This window comes from Berghia stephanieae, chromosome 3, assembly GCF_034508935.2.
Source record: "Berghia stephanieae isolate SIO BIC M18660-M18661 chromosome 3, UCSD_Bste_1.3, whole genome shotgun sequence".
NCBI classification, from domain to species: Eukaryota; Metazoa; Mollusca; class Gastropoda; order Nudibranchia; family Aeolidiidae; genus Berghia; species Berghia stephanieae.
In genome coordinates, this window is record NC_088362.1 from 67220087 (window position 1) to 67237434 (window position 17348).

The following is a 17348-nucleotide window of genomic DNA, read 5'->3' on the forward strand; positions in this document are numbered from 1 at the left end:
GACAAAACCAAGTAATCTCGTTCCAAGACAAAGGCAGAAAGCATGTTGAAAAACAGATATAAGGGGATAGAAGACACAATAAGTACCTCCCTGCCCACTATGGGAGGTAGGATCCCCACCCAGATGAAGTTTGTTATGTGTACAGTGCAACATAAAAGGATAGAAACAGTTTTACTGATAAAACCCTCAAATGATAACAAACCAATATGTTGTTGCTGGTAAGTTGCTTAATTGCATTTGTTAAAAAGCATAAACTGTGAAGCAAAAGTGTTGAAAATCGTTTGAATAAAGTTTAATGCAAAAAAAAAAATTCTTAAGCACTTTATGCCGTTCTAAGCTGTCGTTGCTGCATTTTTTTTTTTTCATTATTAATTATTATTATTCTGATTAAGGAGGATGAGGGGATAAAGAAAGAATGAAATTAAATGCACAGAGGTGTCATTTCTTGACAGTCACCTCTAAAGATTGCAACTCTTAAAATTATCATAAAAAGAATAGTGAAATTTTACATTAGGTATCTAGACAATGCTGAACATAAAGCTACATTGGCCAATTAAGTTAGGGTTAGTAGAAAGACTTTTTATTCTGCCATATCTGATTCTTTCAGATAGTTCTACATAGCTGCCAACTTTTCAAAAATAAAATAAGGAACGCTCATTTGGCCCGGGATGAGGGGCGATGTGTGCCGAAGCCCCCCCCCCCCCCCCCCCCCCCTTCATCGAATCGCAACATATAAAAGTCAGCCTTTTTAATTACTATTACTAACACTAACAAGTTTGAGATGACAGAGGCTAGTCCAAATGTTGCTCAATTATCGGGTTTAGTACCAGCACATTTGAATCGTTAAAATGACACTTTCCACAATGATTGTTGTTTTGTTTTTAAGGGTTTTACGGCGCTTGCAACACATTTAGGTTATATCAGCACCAGTAAAAAGGAAGAAAATTGGATAGTAAAAAGTTCTAGAATTACAGTTGAAGCATCCAAGAGAAAGTAAGACATAGGGGAACTGAGGGATCAGATGTAGATTCCAAGAGCGTATCACCAATGTACTTAGTTTGAGATCACCTATAAGTCTTATCCGGACACAAGAACAAAATCCAACAAAGAGGAACACACTCAAATGCTTACATTATACATTAAAAAATAACAAATATAGTAATAATACATAACAGAGAGATGATTTACAAGGAAAAAAATATCATCTCCCAAAACAATAAATATGCATTTGACTGCTTCCCTCCCAGCTAGGACTCCGGCGAGGGCCAGGAAAAAAACAAGTAATCTCATTCCAAGACAAAGACTGAAAGCATGTTGGAAAACAGATATAAGGGGATAGAAGACACAGTGTGTACCTCCCTGCCCGCTATGGGAGCTTTCCACAACGAGATCAAAATTCAGAACGGACAATATAAAGAAAGAATTCAACTGCCTCAACTTTGATAAGGACCAATACACAAGAAGCACAATTGTAAAATAAATGAAATAACTTAAGATGGTTAGAAATGCATAACTACCAACCTGGTACATCACTTGAGAGGGCGTTTTGGGGTAAAAATTAGGTGAGTTCAGATAAAAAGTAGACGATAGCATATATGTTTTCTTTCATGCAACATAATGGTCTTTAAGTAGTATACTATAATAGTAGTTATAGTAAAATGCACCTCTAAATATTAGAGAATTCCTACTTCTTTACTTTGACAAGATAAACACACCTAAAAATGGAGTATACTTATTTTTCTTGAACCTAAACCGTTACAAAAGCTTGCTTGAAAAAAAAAATTAAAATCAGATGAAGATGTTTTTAAAGGGATTAAATTTATATATTTCATAAATTAATAAAGGGAAATAATCATTGTCATCTTTAATCAATATAAGCAATTGATTTTCTTATTGAATACCTTCCAATCAAAAAGGTGGATTTAATTTTATTCTTAATTAAAATAATATTTGTAACAAATAGTGAAAGTATCAATACTGTCTTAGAATATTCAAAGTATATCGAGGCTAACATCCATATCCTATGCAAATCTCCAATACATTATGAAAGGTTTGATTAAAATACAGGCGTCATATAAACGAATGGAACTTTTTTAATTGTTGAAAATCATTTATGATAGAGGCATAATTCAAATTAAAGAGCTACACAAATGGAGATTATGCTCTCACTAGACACCAATAATAATGATAATAATAATAACAACAATAGTAGTAGTAGTAATAGTAATAATAATGGATCAATAATAATAATTCATTAGGCTCACATGGCTTTTTTACCACAAATTAGTCAAAAATTACAAAATACGGATTTTGAACTAAAAATAAGCACTTACGGACTCAGGAAGTCAAATACGGAACAAATCCGTTTTTAACAGAACGGTTGGCAGCTATGGTTCTACAAAGCATTTGTCTCTCAAGCTGAGCAAATGAATGTTCATATAATATAAAAAAGGATATTGCAATGATGAACAGATTGTACTATATAAAGATAAAACGTTTTTGTAAACCCCAAAATATGTCAATAACACTATACAAAACAATGAATGTAATACAAATCAAATTCATGATTGTCATTACACCGATTGAAACGCTCTTTCCCTTCTATATTTATTTCTTTCATTAAAAATCTTTGTCTTCACCAAACTAATTAGTGTACCTTCAGGGATTCCTTTTTGTGAAAATACCCTGTGGTGTTTTAAGAACAGAATAATTTCAGACTTTCTAGGTAATGATCCCCTTGAACCATGTGCTGAAACATCTTCGACAAAGTTTTTAAAATATGACTTGACTCTATCTGTATCCTCATCTGACCATGACATGTATCTCCGATTTTTGCTTGAATTCCTCTTGGGTTCAGTTTGTTTTGAAGAACACGTAAGCTGATTTGGCACTCCTGCTTCACCATCAAATATTTCTTCTTGATTTGCAGCTGTTACTATGGATGTTCCAAAATTTGCATTTGAGTCTCTATTCACTACAGAGTCATTTGTTTCAATGTTACAATTTCCTTCCCCAGTGACCGATGCTGAGTTATCAATTTGACCCAAAAAATGACCAACTTCTGTTATTTCTCGTATTGCAAGTGGACACTGATAAATGTTTTGATTGATTGATTCACTGTGTCCCATATGTCGATAGAAGACATCTCTCTCGTGTTGTGGGACATCAAGTAAGGCAAATAATGTCGAAGCTCGGTGCCTGAATTTATCAGCTATTAACAACTGGGGTTTCTCTAAATCCTTTACTAAGGAAGTGACATATTTGATGGCAATGTAACCACTTACATGATCTTTGGATATTCCTGTATTTGGAAAAAGAAATGGGTTGTCTGAAATATCAACAGCTTTACGCTCCTGTGCAAGTTTCCTTAAAGGCTGAATTGTGTCATTGGGTATCAACACAGGGACCAACATCTTGCTTCCCTTTCCAGACTGATAGGCCAGCTTATACTTCTCAAGTAACGCTTTTTCCAGAGGATCAGTGACATGTTGTACAAGCTGGGGATCAACCCATACACCTGAATCTGCATCATTCCAGTCTTTTAACAACATCCTTGCGGGTTCTCCGCCTCTCCTCGCATTAAACATTGTAAGCCTAGCTACGATGACATTGCGAAGCCTAACAAACATATGTGAATCAAATAATTGATAATCATCCTCACAAATACAGACCATCTCTTCAGTAATAAATTGCCGTAGCTTCTTTATATCATTCTCTAATGGCATCTCTTTGGGTTTTCTCAAATTTGTTCTCTTTGCTTCACATTGAACTCTGGCTGTAAAAAAAATACTATCCCAATTATAATCCAGGACAGCTTTGAACAAATCTATCTCTGCGGATTCTTCCATTTTGTTTTGCATTATATATTCCCCTTTTAAGAAATTAATTAACTTTTTCAATATAAATCCAATTGAAAGCTTCAAGCCTGCTTTCAATGTCCCATCCTCTTTCAAAGTCATTTCAGAAATGGTTTGCGATATTTCATTAAAGTTACAACGCTTCACCACGTCCTCTCCAGAGAAAGAAGGTTGATTTGTTCTCTTCCTAGTTTTTAAAATCAAATTTCCTAAGATGCGTAAATCACTCATTATAACTTTTCTCTCCTTCTTTGAACTTTTACTCCACAATTTTGTTCCTAACAATACTATAGCTTTGTCAGATCGACACAAATTTCCCACTTCATCATTCCGAAATTTGTCAAGAATATTCTCCTTTATTTCTTTACTTGCATTGGGAGCCACGGGATAAAATTTTACAACCCCAGTACACAGAGCATGCTCAGTACTACATTTCTTTTTGTGTTCATAAACCCTTCGTCCAGAGTAAAACCCCTTACAGCCAGCACACATAACAACTTCATGTGACCCTTGTGCTCTCTCACGCATAACTATTGAATTGTTTCTAGTGTTTGAATAAAAAATGCCCTTTTTCTTGAGATAATCCATTGTTCTATCCCTTTCCTTTACAGGCTGTTTCATGGCCTCTGTAACTTCTGTCTCATCTTTGTGTTTCCTCATCAAATGCCTTGAGAGTTTTGTTTGCAACTGTCCACAGTATGGACAGGGTCTCCTTGGCTTTTTGTATTTCTCTGGAAAAAAAAAGAAGAAAATAAAGCACATCATGCTATGAACTATGAAAATAAATCAATAGACAGATCGTATGCACATCAGCTACATGACAGCGATAGAGAGGAATAGCATTCCAAATATTTAAGGCCTGGACAAGTAACTGTCATAATTCCTTCTTGTTATATACTTTTCTACCATCTATTCCTTTGGAAGAGGTATGTTAGATTTGTGGAGACCTCTGCCACATAACAAATCCAGTGAAAAGACGCCATATTTTTGTTTTGAAATAGAAATAAATAGATCAATCCACCCACTTCACTGGGTTCAGGGTTCCCTCTTCATTATAATCAAAATATGAACATAAATCGGAATAGTAACACATTGAAGTCTCATCTGAATACATAGATTGTCCTTTGTTGTTTCAGCGAATAATCAGACAGAATGTCAAAAGAATTTTAGGTTTTTCCCCAACCACCCCTTGGAGGTATCAGTATCAGCGGAATGTTTTTTACGTTGAGCAACAAAATTTACTCCAAATGCTTCACTCGACCCAGGCGGAAAAGCAATCAAGAATAGACCCAAGTCCTATCCAAAGACTAACATTTCATTTAAGTTTATTGTAGGCCCTTGGTCCAATCGACAAAATTCAATTCACATAAATTATTTACAACAATCAGAAATTAATTATATCAATAATAGTAATAGAATGCAATGAAGGCAATATCATAATAATAATAATAATAATAATAATAATAATAATAATAATAATAATAATAATAATAATAATAATAATAAATAATAATAACAGTAGCGGCAATAAGTAACAATTAATATAGTAACAAAAGTAATAATAGACTATAGTTCATAGTCATAACAATGACTTTCTTTGTCATTGAGGGAGTGAGAAAACATCACCGGCTGGCAGAACAAACAGCCGACATCAATCAAACGTCCTCCAGACCGGTTGAGCATCGGCTTCATTAATTCCTTAAAGACTTCCCCCAACTGCCTGAACGATGCTGATGCCCAGACAACTTAATCCTGATTTATATTTTGTGGGAATGAAATATGACATGTATATGCCGGAAATATTTCAATAACAAACACACTGTTCAGATAGAAAATATTTGAGTCTTGCCTTTGTTAATTGACACAGGTAAGTTAGGAAAATAAATGCTAGTAAAAACGATCAGCAAGTTCGTGAACACTGCTTCTCAACTCGAACATATGTTTTCATCAAATCTACACACATCATGTTGTGAGCTGAATTTTAATGATCTCAGTTGTCATTGAAAGGAAACCCAAGAATTTTAGAATAAAGAAAAATATTGAACCTGGAAGTCAAAAGGGTTTGTAGCACAGCAGACATTATCAAAGTATAATTTTAGTACCGACAAATTAAAAAGAAAATGTGCTTTTCTTTAAATGCTCCCAATCATCATATACTGTTTAGGTTGCAAGATTAATAAAAATGTTATCTACTCTGATTCTCGTTAAGTTTCCAGCTGGTCTGTGAAAAAAAGCCTTAAGCATCATAGAAATACAAAGAAACAGTTTTAATATATAGATGGGTTGTAACAAAAAAACCATTTTAACACTTACAATACAAACAATTTAAGTCTATTACAGACAAAAAAAACCCCAATAAAATAAACATGAACATTTTTATGGCTGGTTTCACTGATATCACTCACACATTGGGGTTTCAGATTCTAAGATGTCCACCCTATCAAATTTGGATTTGTGCTTGTTATGTAAATGGTAGCGTATTTTGCGACGCAGCACTGCCAAAACAGAAAAAAATGCAATAACACAAATGCAGCACCATGGAGGGGGTGGAAGTTTTCTTTTAAAAGGAATGGGTAAATTAAAATTGATCCCACAAATATCAAAGGAGAAGAATGACAAAAAAATGACTCACCATTGCACGTAACACGTTGGTTTGCAAGTGTATAGCATTCGGGTTGAACCTGGGTCCCAGACTGGCAACGAGGTTCAGTCTGTGATAGTTGTGGATGAGGCTCTGACTGAGTTGGGGAATGAGCACTAGGTTCCAAAGACAATGATGTACTCAGCATTGGGTACCTCACAGAGTACGTAGAGGAATCAGACTCGGAGTCAGCAACAAAATCGGGACCCTGTATATTTTGTGGAAAAGATGACAGATCAATCAATTTATTCATGTTGACAATAAACATGAAGAGCCATTGTTTAATAATCCAACTAAACAATTAGCTGGTTAATAATGCAAGTATAATAAAAAAGAGTTGAGAAAGGCAGACATATTGTCTAAGTATTTAATATGTTCAACTGTGCTTGGATAAATATAGATACACCAACCAGGGTTTCAGTAAACCGTTTTTAACCAACTCTTTAAATCCTACACCAGGACCAACAACTACAAAACAATTTTTTATATCACTACGATTCTGGACATATAAACGGTTGTCATTGCAACAATATGAACTTCCTAACCTTGCAACTGCAATATAGTTAACAAAAAAAGTTGATAAACATTACGATGCAAGAGAATTTGGACAAAATGCGAGATCAACAGTATAATCCCAACAGAAGCTATTTTAATTTTTCCTGGAAACGCATCATTTTCACATTTTGTCAAATAAAAAACAAACGACTTCAAATGTGAATGGCTCATCAATGAATATCACTTCAAAATATAACGAGGAAGGTTTAAAATAGTGTTATTGTTGGCGAAGTCCACTGCAAAGAAAAATTTTTAACAACAAAAAACTAGGAGATCTCACTGGTGTAAAACAGTGTTGTCCTTGTCCTGAAATATTGTATTGCGCCTAACAGACTGCAGGTCTCATCTTTTGTGGCAAATGTGTTTTGTCCACCACAAAATATGGTGATGTGAAGCATTTTGAGCATGGTGCCAACTGTGGATAAACGCTATACAAATGTTATGATTTTATTTTAATGTACAAACTTACCACAAATGAATCATGTGATATGGAACTTTGTTCTGCATCACTTTCAGGCTCTGAGTTGGAGTCTATATAGAAAATAAAAACAACAAAAAAAAGCTGAAGACTATCATGTGCAAGTTTTTCTCTAAACTCTTAAACAAAAAATCATGCCATCTTGTGCTGTAAAAGGATTTTTTAAAATTATTTACCTTATGACTATTGTCCTTTGGAAAAAAAAGAAAATTAAGTCCGAAACCTTCTGGCTATTTTCTTTTAAATTTCAAGAACGTCAGAGTTGGCAAGGGAGGACGGAAATATAATTCCAGAAACCAATCTGTCTATAATCATATCCATATGATAGTTTTTCGTTCAAGATTCAGGTACAGTCCACTTAGGATAATCGCAATACCTTGGGATCATCGAAAATGTTGGGATTAACCGAAATTCAGTTTCCTGTCCACTATTTCAACATTTTACACATTTATTGTCAACTCAAACCAGTAAATAATATTCTTAGTCCACCACATACAGAGCAATTTGATTGAAACAAAAACCATATGGCAGCCCCGTGTAGATTTGTCAACCAAAAGCAGCTATGAAGCAAGCCGACATCTTATTCAGATTGGAAGAAGTTTCAATCTTTTTTCTCAACAATTCAACATTTGTCAGAGTTAAAGAGATTAGCCTTAATGAGAGACAATAAGCTCTCACCAAACTCGTTGGTCACAATGCACAGTTGTTAATCCTAAAACAAAGGATATCGCTCAGTCTCTCTTTATAACTGTCATTTATAACCTGTTGTCAAGATTATGACCAGCCCCACCCCTCTTCTATTTAATGGCCACCGATGACGTCACAAACCCATACTGCAGAGCCCCGCCCTCTTTCGACTCTAACAGAGTGGTGACACACTACTGTAGCATTAAATCCTGCTCACTCTCGATTCTTCAACCTGTCACGATTTCATCCATGATGAAATTTAATCATGATATACTGTTTGATTTCTTGAATTTACCACTTTTTAAAAAACCGAAGTTTGTTGCAATTAACCAGTGACTTTTATATAGAATTATTTCCATTGCTTAGGAAATATTGTGATTAACCGAAAGTTGCGATTAAACGAGTTGCAATTATCCGGAGTGGACTGTAATAGTATTAAACATCATGACTCAAAAAAAAAAAAAAAAAAAGCAAACTATGTGTACCTAAATGTTATTCATTTCCTCATCAAATTACATTCTTACCATTAACATCATAGATCACATCAAAAGGGTTGTCTGGATTGACAGCAAGACATTTTTCAGGATTTTTAAAGCTCAAATCTCTCTGATCTGAAGTTACAAAAGAAATAGCATATTCTCAACATTAAACTATGATTTTGTGATATGGCATACTGTATGCATAAAGCAAGATGCAAAGACAGGTTTAAGTTTAAATTATTTTTTATATTCTTTTCAAAAATCCATTCTAGTTTTGCCAAAATAAAATAAACACGAGAAGTGTTGAGTTGGATAGCGCTAAAACTAAAAGTAGTAGTGGTAGTAGTAGTAGTAGTAGTAAACGACAGATCTTACTAGTGTGAATCTACAGTCTACAGAAGTTCCCGAATTATCTGACTCCACTTCCAAATGACTGACTGACAAGTGACAATCATCAATCGGTGTGTGTGTGATTAGGTACTTTGGTAAACGTCCATTTGGCCCTCCAGCAGGGAGCCGATAAATGGCCTAGTGGCTGTGACCCGATTTTTTGGACTTTTGAGTGATGGGTCTCAGAAAAAGTTCCATAGATTTTTTGTTTATGGATGGATTTTAATGATTTATGTCTTATTTTCTTCAGGAGAAATTACTCTATCGTTTGGTGTAGTTTATTTTAAAATCAATGACAATTTAGTATAACTTTTGATTATGGATAAAATAGGGTATAATTTAGCTTTGGATAATTAAAAGATTAGAACTTGGTAAATCAAAATTTCATGCTGGCACGTTTATTTAACATCTTAACTTTTTTATAAAATTAAATTCAGGGCAAAGTTGTATACCGCATCCATGAAATTCGTTCCAGTAAAATCCTTACTCAAATCTTAGCGGTCATTTTAGACCAGTTTTGAAATCCAAATGGCGGTTACTACCGGAAATGCAACAATTTTCAGGTCACAAAGTCCGTCAGTAAATAACAAAGGCAAATAGAAGACCATTTGTCAGCCTTTAAACTAACACAACTTTTTTTCTGCTTATCTGATTTTCACAATTTTGGTATCATTAGAATCGTGTTGAAAAGCACTTTAAAATGATATAGGTTTCATTGAGCTCAATCCAATTTGAATTTTTTACCAAAGTACCTAGTGTGATGTCTACCCTATTGAAAATCTTAAATCAACAGTGATGTAATAAGAATGGCCAATAACTTACCATTTAAATTATCTCGGTGTCTCTTCAATGATGCCTCCAGCATCAATTTACCCCACGATGCCATAGACGTCTAGTTTGGAACTCAGCAAGTGACGAAAAAATACTTGCGGCTATAGAGAGGACGTCCGTCGGCCACTCTCTTCGCAAGTCAGTTGTCAGTGGTTATCAGATAATCATTGGTTCTTGAAAAATATAGAAACACAGCGGTTCATTTAAAAAGACTCTTTTGTAGATCAAGATATAATGTTAGGTATTGCACTTTAAAATCTCTTCAGACATAGAACGGGTCAACTTGACGTCTAGACCAAATCATTTCGAAGATCGATATGGCAACAGCAACGCCTGGAATGGAGGATTTAAATGCGGCATCTGACGATTCTACTGCTATGACAGAAGATGCTCCATTTCACGACGTCGAGATGGCTTCAACTGGCATCAGGCATCAACATGCTACTCAATAATGGGTTTGATGAAGCGTTTGACTAAGAATTAAAGCTGATAACTGATAACCACCTACTACTGACTTGCGGAGTGAGTGAGTGCCGAGTGCCTCTTTATGCGCGAAATTGACTAAACATACGTTTCACGAAAAAAGAGTTACTATGTTTGCTTGTCTCTTGTCACCAAGATAAGAATCCGGACCAAGATTCGATAAATCTGTTTCTAAAAATAGATTATAATTCGTATATCTTGTTCATTCCTCAGTTCATCAACTTTCACACAATTTTATATTAGGTTTTCATTACTATAAAAATCCATATAATGCTCTAGAATTTTAGAGAAAATTTCGGAAAGATATATTGCCTCACTATTGAAATATATCGATGAAAACACTGGTACCCCTATTGTACTTTTTTCAGGCGGTCACCTTATTGACCAACGTGAAAATTTAGGCATAACTCTTCTTACTGTGGTGTTTAACAAATAACTTCAATACTATGATTTACAATTATATATCCTTGACGGTTGGGTTGACAACCTTAAACTAAAATCAGAAAAGTGAATGTGCTAGAGGTCAAATCAATAGGGGGACCGGATTTTGGTCTCCCTATTGGTAAAGGTGAATTTTTAATTCAGAAAAGTGAGTGGAGCAGGCACTTATGTTGGTAACAACAAGATATGAAGTGAATAGAAAAGTGCCAGAAGACAATAGAGAATAAAAAATTTTTCGCGGCGGTGGTGGGGTTTGAACCTGCGACCTTATTGGTACGACAACTCCGCCTGGCAGGTGAGAGTGTGGCTCTACCGTGTGAGCTATCCACGAACACAAAATATTCGTTTCAAACTCAAAGTCATTACTAGATCCCTCTCTCACCCACTTCTTGAGACCGCCGATTCGTTCGTACACCACCATCGCGAATAATTTTGACCAGCAGTTAAGCTTAATAGCCAATATTCTCAACACAAACATATAACATAGAAACGATTAAGACATTGAGTATGCTCCGGTGTATGGGGTGAATTTTTAATTCAGAAAAGTGAGTGGAGCAGGCACTTATGTTGGTAACAACAAGATATGAAGTGAATAGAAAAGTGCCAGAAGACAATAGAGAATAAAAAATTTTTCGCGGCGGTGGTGGGGTTTGAACCTGCGACCTTATTGGTACGACAACTCCGCCTGGCAGGTGAGAGTGTGGCTCTATCGTGTGAGCTATCCACGAACACAAAATATTCGTTTCAAACTCAAAGTCATTACTAGATCCCTCTCTCACCCACTTCTTGAGACCGCCGATTCGTTCGTACACCACCATCGCGAATAATTTTGACCAGCAGTTAAGCTTAATAGCCAATATTCTCAACACAAACATATAACATAGAAACGATTAAGACATTGAGTATGCTCCGGTGTATGGGGTGAATTTTTAATTCAGAAAAGTGAGTGGAGCAGGCACTTATGTTGGTAACAACAAGATATGAAGTGAATAGAAAAGTGCCAGAAGACAATAGAGAATAAAAAATTTTTCGCGGCGGTGGTGGGGTTTGAACCTGCGACCTTATTGGTACGACAACTCCGCCTGGCAGGTGAGAGTGTGGCTCTACCGTGTGAGCTATCCACGAACACAAAATATTCGTTTCAAACTCAAAGTCATTACTAGATCCCTCTCTCACCCACTTCTTGAGACCGCCGATTCGTTCGTACACCACCATCGCGAATAATTTTGACCAGCAGTTAAGCTTAATAGCCAATATTCTCAACACAAACATATAACATAGAAACGATTAAGACATTGAGTATGCTCCGGTGTATGGGGTGAATTTTTAATTCAGAAAAGTGAGTGGAGCAGGCACTTATGTTGGTAACAACAAGATATGAAGTGAATAGAAAAGTGCCAGAAGACAATAGAGAATAAAAAATTTTTCGCGGCGGTGGTGGGGTTTGAACCTGCGACCTTATTGGTACGACAACTCCGCCTGGCAGGTGAGAGTGTGGCTCTACCGTGTGAGCTATCCACGAACACAAAATATTCGTTTCAAACTCAAAGTCATTACTAGATCCCTCTCTCACCCACTTCTTGAGACCGCCGATTCGTTCGTACACCACCATCGCGAATAATTTTGACCAGCAGTTAAGCTTAATAGCCAATATTCTCAACACAAACATATAACATAGAAACGATTAAGACATTGAGTATGCTCCGGTGTATGGGGTGAATTTTTAATTCAGAAAAGTGAGTGGAGCAGGCACTTATGTTGGTAACAACAAGATATGAAGTGAATAGAAAAGTGCCAGAAGACAATAGAGAATAAAAAATTTTTCGCGGCGGTGGTGGGGTTTGAACCTGCGACCTTATTGGTACGACAACTCCGCCTGGCAGGTGAGAGTGTGGCTCTACCGTGTGAGCTATCCACGAACACAAAATATTCGTTTCAAACTCAAAGTCATTACTAGATCCCTCTCTCACCCACTTCTTGAGACCGCCGATTCGTTCGTACACCACCATCGCGAATAATTTTGACCAGCAGTTAAGCTTAATAGCCAATATTCTCAACACAAACATATAACATAGAAACGATTAAGACATTGAGTATGCTCCGGTGTATGGGGTGAATTTTTAATTCAGAAAAGTGAGTGGAGCAGGCACTTATGTTGGTAACAACAAGATATGAAGTGAATAGAAAAGTGCCAGAAGACAATAGAGAATAAAAAATTTTTCGCGGCGGTGGTGGGGTTTGAACCTGCGACCTTATTGGTACGACAACTCCGCCTGGCAGGTGAGAGTGTGGCTCTACCGTGTGAGCTATCCACGAACACAAAATATTCGTTTCAAACTCAAAGTCATTACTAGATCCCTCTCTCACCCACTTCTTGAGACCGCCGATTCGTTCGTACACCACCATCGCGAATAATTTTGACCAGCAGTTAAGCTTAATAGCCAATATTCTCAACACAAACATATAACATAGAAACGATTAAGACATTGAGTATGCTCCGGTGTATGGGGTGAATTTTTAATTCAGAAAAGTGAGTGGAGCAGGCACTTATGTTGGTAACAACAAGATATGAAGTGAATAGAAAAGTGCCAGAAGACAATAGAGAATAAAAAATTTTTCGCGGCGGTGGTGGGGTTTGAACCTGCGACCTTATTGGTACGACAACTCCGCCTGGCAGGTGAGAGTGTGGCTCTACCGTGTGAGCTATCCACGAACACAAAATATTCGTTTCAAACTCAAAGTCATTACTAGATCCCTCTCTCACCCACTTCTTGAGACCGCCGATTCGTTCGTACACCACCATCGCGAATAATTTTGACCAGCAGTTAAGCTTAATAGCCAATATTCTCAACACAAACATATAACATAGAAACGATTAAGACATTGAGTATGCTCCGGTGTATGGGGTGAATTTTTAATTCAGAAAAGTGAGTGGAGCAGGCACTTATGTTGGTAACAACAAGATATGAAGTGAATAGAAAAGTGCCAGAAGACAATAGAGAATAAAAAATTTTTTCGCGGCGGTGGTGGGGTTTGAACCTGCGACCTTATTGGTACGACAACTCCGCCTGGCAGGTGAGAGTGTGGCTCTACCGTGTGAGCTATCCACGAACACAAAATATTCGTTTCAAACTCAAAGTCATTACTAGATCCCTCTCTCACCCACTTCTTGAGACCGCCGATTCGTTCGTACACCACCATCGCGAATAATTTTGACCAGCAGTTAAGCTTAATAGCCAATATTCTCAACACAAACATATAACATAGAAACGATTTTATTCTCTATTGTCTTCTGGCACTTTTCTATTCACTTCATATCTTGTTGTTACCAACATAAGTGCCTGCTCCACTCACTTTTCTGAATTAAAAATTCACCCATACACCGGAGCATACTCAATGTCTTAATCGTTTCTATGTTATATGTTTGTGTTGAGAATATTGGCTATTAAGCTTAACTGCTGGTCAAAATTATTCGCGATGGTGGTGTACGAACGAATCGGCGGTCTCAAGAAGTGGGTGAGAGAGGGATCTAGTAATGACTTTGAGTTTGAAACGAATATTTTGTGTTCGTGGATAGCTCACACGGTAGAGCCACACTCTCACCTGCCAGGCGGAGTTGTCGTACCAATAAGGTCGCAGGTTCAAACCCCACCACCGCCGCGAAAAATTTTTTATTCTCTATTGTCTTCTGGCACTTTTCTATTCACTTCATATCCTATTGGTAAAGTACTGTAAAATGAACTAATAGGTGTACCAAAAGTCTCCCTATCCGGTATTAATACATATATATATATATATATATATATATATATATATATATTATATATATATATATATATATATGTGTGTGTGTGTGTGTGTATGTGTGTGTGTGTATGTGTATGAGAGAGCGAGAGAGAGAGAGAGAGAGAGAGAGAGAGAGAGAGAGAGAGAGAGAGAGAGAGAGAGAGAGAGAGAGAGAGAGAGAGAGAGTATGGTATTCCCGAGTTGAAGTCTATATATTGAAAAGAGCGATCACCAGAAGATTTTAGCTTGCTTTTTGGTACATTTAATAGAGTGGTGTTGTATGATAACCGAAGGCTTCTGGTTAAGGTTTATTTGTTCAGAATCATAAAGATGGGTTAAATTGATAGGCATTTGAAGATTAATAAATCAATTTTGTAATATTTTATTTTGCGAACAATTAGTCATTGCAAATTTTCCAAATGGTCGAATTTTCTTTTCTTTCTTTCTTTCTTTTGTTTATTTTTCTTTTATATGTTATGTGGGATGCTAAATTTTGTACACGTTGCAATTTACCAATTATAATAAGTGGGAGTCCTATGGTCCTTTCCAAGTCCCGTGCGCACTAAATAATATGGCAAATTCCGCCAAATTTACGTGACGTGCACAAATCCATCAACACACTTATCGAAGACAAGTTGGTGCCCAACAACTCCAAGATATTAACTCTGGCACCCAGCGAAATCGGCAATCTCTGTTTCTACATTATGCTCCCTAAAATACATACACAAAATGAAAAATGCCACGGATTTGCCCCTTGGAAGACCCATCGTTTCGGCCGTTTCCTGCCCCACAGAAAAAAATATCTCTCTTCCTTGACAACATCATCAAAAAATCGTCATCAATCTTCCCACATATATTAAAGATACCAATCACGCCCTTCATCTACTCCGCGACATCAGCTTCACACAACCCGACAATAAATTCATATTTACGATGGACGTCCATGGCCTCTATACCTCCATTCCCCATCAAGACGGATTACAAGCCATCCGATACTTCATCGACAAACACCCATTACCCGAATTTAACGCTGAGGCTATCATTCGACTTACAGAGTTAGTCTTGACTCTCAACTCTTTTGAATTCAACGGCCAATTTTTCCATCAGATCTTGGGAGTGGCCATGGGCACCAAAATGGGACCATCGTACGCCAATTTATTCATGGGCCACCTCGAGTTTAAATTTTTCTCCCAATACGACGGCCACCAACCAGCTTTTTATAAAAGATACATCGACGATTGCATCGGCGTTACCAACATGACTAAAATGCAACTCAACAAATTCATCACTGCCCTCAACAACTTCCATCCGGCAATAAAGTACACTCATCAGATATCCACCACTCACGTAGCCTTCCTGGACATCGCAGTTTCCCTCACCCAAAGTGGACTCAAGACGTCTATCCACTACAAGGAAACGGACAGTCACAGCTACCTTCTCTACCCGTCCTCACATCCCACCAAATGCAAGGATTCAAATCCATTTTTACAGCTACTAAGACTAAGACGTATCTGCCAGGATGATGAGGACTTCACGGTAGAAAAGGATAAAATGCATGACTTTTCCGCAACGGCCATTATCCTGAATCCATATTAAAACAAGCGGTTGACAAAATCCAGAACATCTCCAGGGAAGCTGCCATGAAACCAGTTGACAACAGTGACAGCAAAACAGACAGACCCATCCTAGTCATCACCAATCATCCACACAACAAGGAAGTCATCAAAATCTTAAAAACCAACTACCGTCATATTCTTCAGGAGCATGTAGAAACGAGGGATGTATTCAACAAACCGCCGTTGATCGCCTACAGACGGGACCGTAATTTGAGGGACATACTAGTTAGGAGCCGCTTGACAATGGATATGGCCGGTAATCAACGTAAGACGGAGCCTTGTGGACGTTGCAGATGCAGGACATGCCCATACTTATTCGTGGAAAATTCCATCAAATTCCCGGATAAAGTGTGGTACATCCGACACGCGTTCACCTGCACGGATCGTAACCTAATTTACGCTATAATTTGCAAACGTTGCCACAAGACATAAGTGGGAGAAACTGGCAAGAGACTAAGCGACAGGTTTGGACAACATCTGCGGTCTATTGAAAACGACGAGGACAAACCTGTCGCCCACCACTTCAATGGGTCCAGTCATCGAGGATTGCACGACATCCAAGTTGCCGTCCTTCAGTTCTGTCACACCACTAAACAACATAGAAAATATAGGGAGGCAGAACTGATACTAAAACTGAACACCCTTTCACCTCAATGCATGAACTCGAGACTGGACCTAATTTAAATTTTATACTACCTTTGTCTCGAACCCATGAATTTCCGATCCGAAACCGATTGTCATACCACAAGACCACATAGCCGCAAAATGCCGAAGTCCTTCGACCTTTTCATCGTTTGCAATAAAACATGACTCAAATTTTAACATGTTTACAATAATGATGTATTGGATTTTCTTTCCCGTGGGGAAAATGATCGTAAAAAAGTTGCATCCAATGGCGTTGTTTGGCAAATAATATTGGGTTGTTTCAAATAGTGTAATAATAGTAGATATGATTTAAATAGTTGAAGAAAGGCTAACGGCTTATATAATTAATCTCTTCCCAGGTGGACAATGAACATATAATATATTGGACGCCACAAGCACCCCGCTCGTTGCTGATACATTTTTCGGACAATGACAATGCTATAAAAAAAAAAAACAGGA

At 37.1% G+C, this 17348-nt stretch overlaps 2 protein-coding genes across 2 annotated transcripts; one reads left to right on the forward strand and one right to left on the reverse strand.

The window, feature by feature from the left end:
* Positions 1–705: 705 nt before the first annotated feature.
* LOC144969326 (uncharacterized) lies at positions 706–6646 on the reverse strand. The gene is made up of 2 exons (XM_078908435.1): positions 6490–6646; positions 706–4588 (listed from the first exon to the last, which is right to left on the reverse strand). Exons 1-2 carry the CDS (start codon positions 6644–6646, stop codon positions 2574–2576), a joined length of 2172 nt encoding a protein of 723 aa, XP_078764561.1. The 3' UTR covers positions 706–2573.
* Positions 6647–15561: 8915 nt separating this feature from the next.
* On the forward strand, positions 15562–16224 carry LOC144969327 (uncharacterized). Its single transcript, XM_078908436.1, has one exon. The coding sequence runs from the start codon at positions 15562–15564 to the stop codon at positions 16222–16224; it is 663 nt and encodes a 220-aa protein (XP_078764562.1).
* The last annotated feature ends 1124 nt before the right edge of the window (positions 16225–17348 follow it).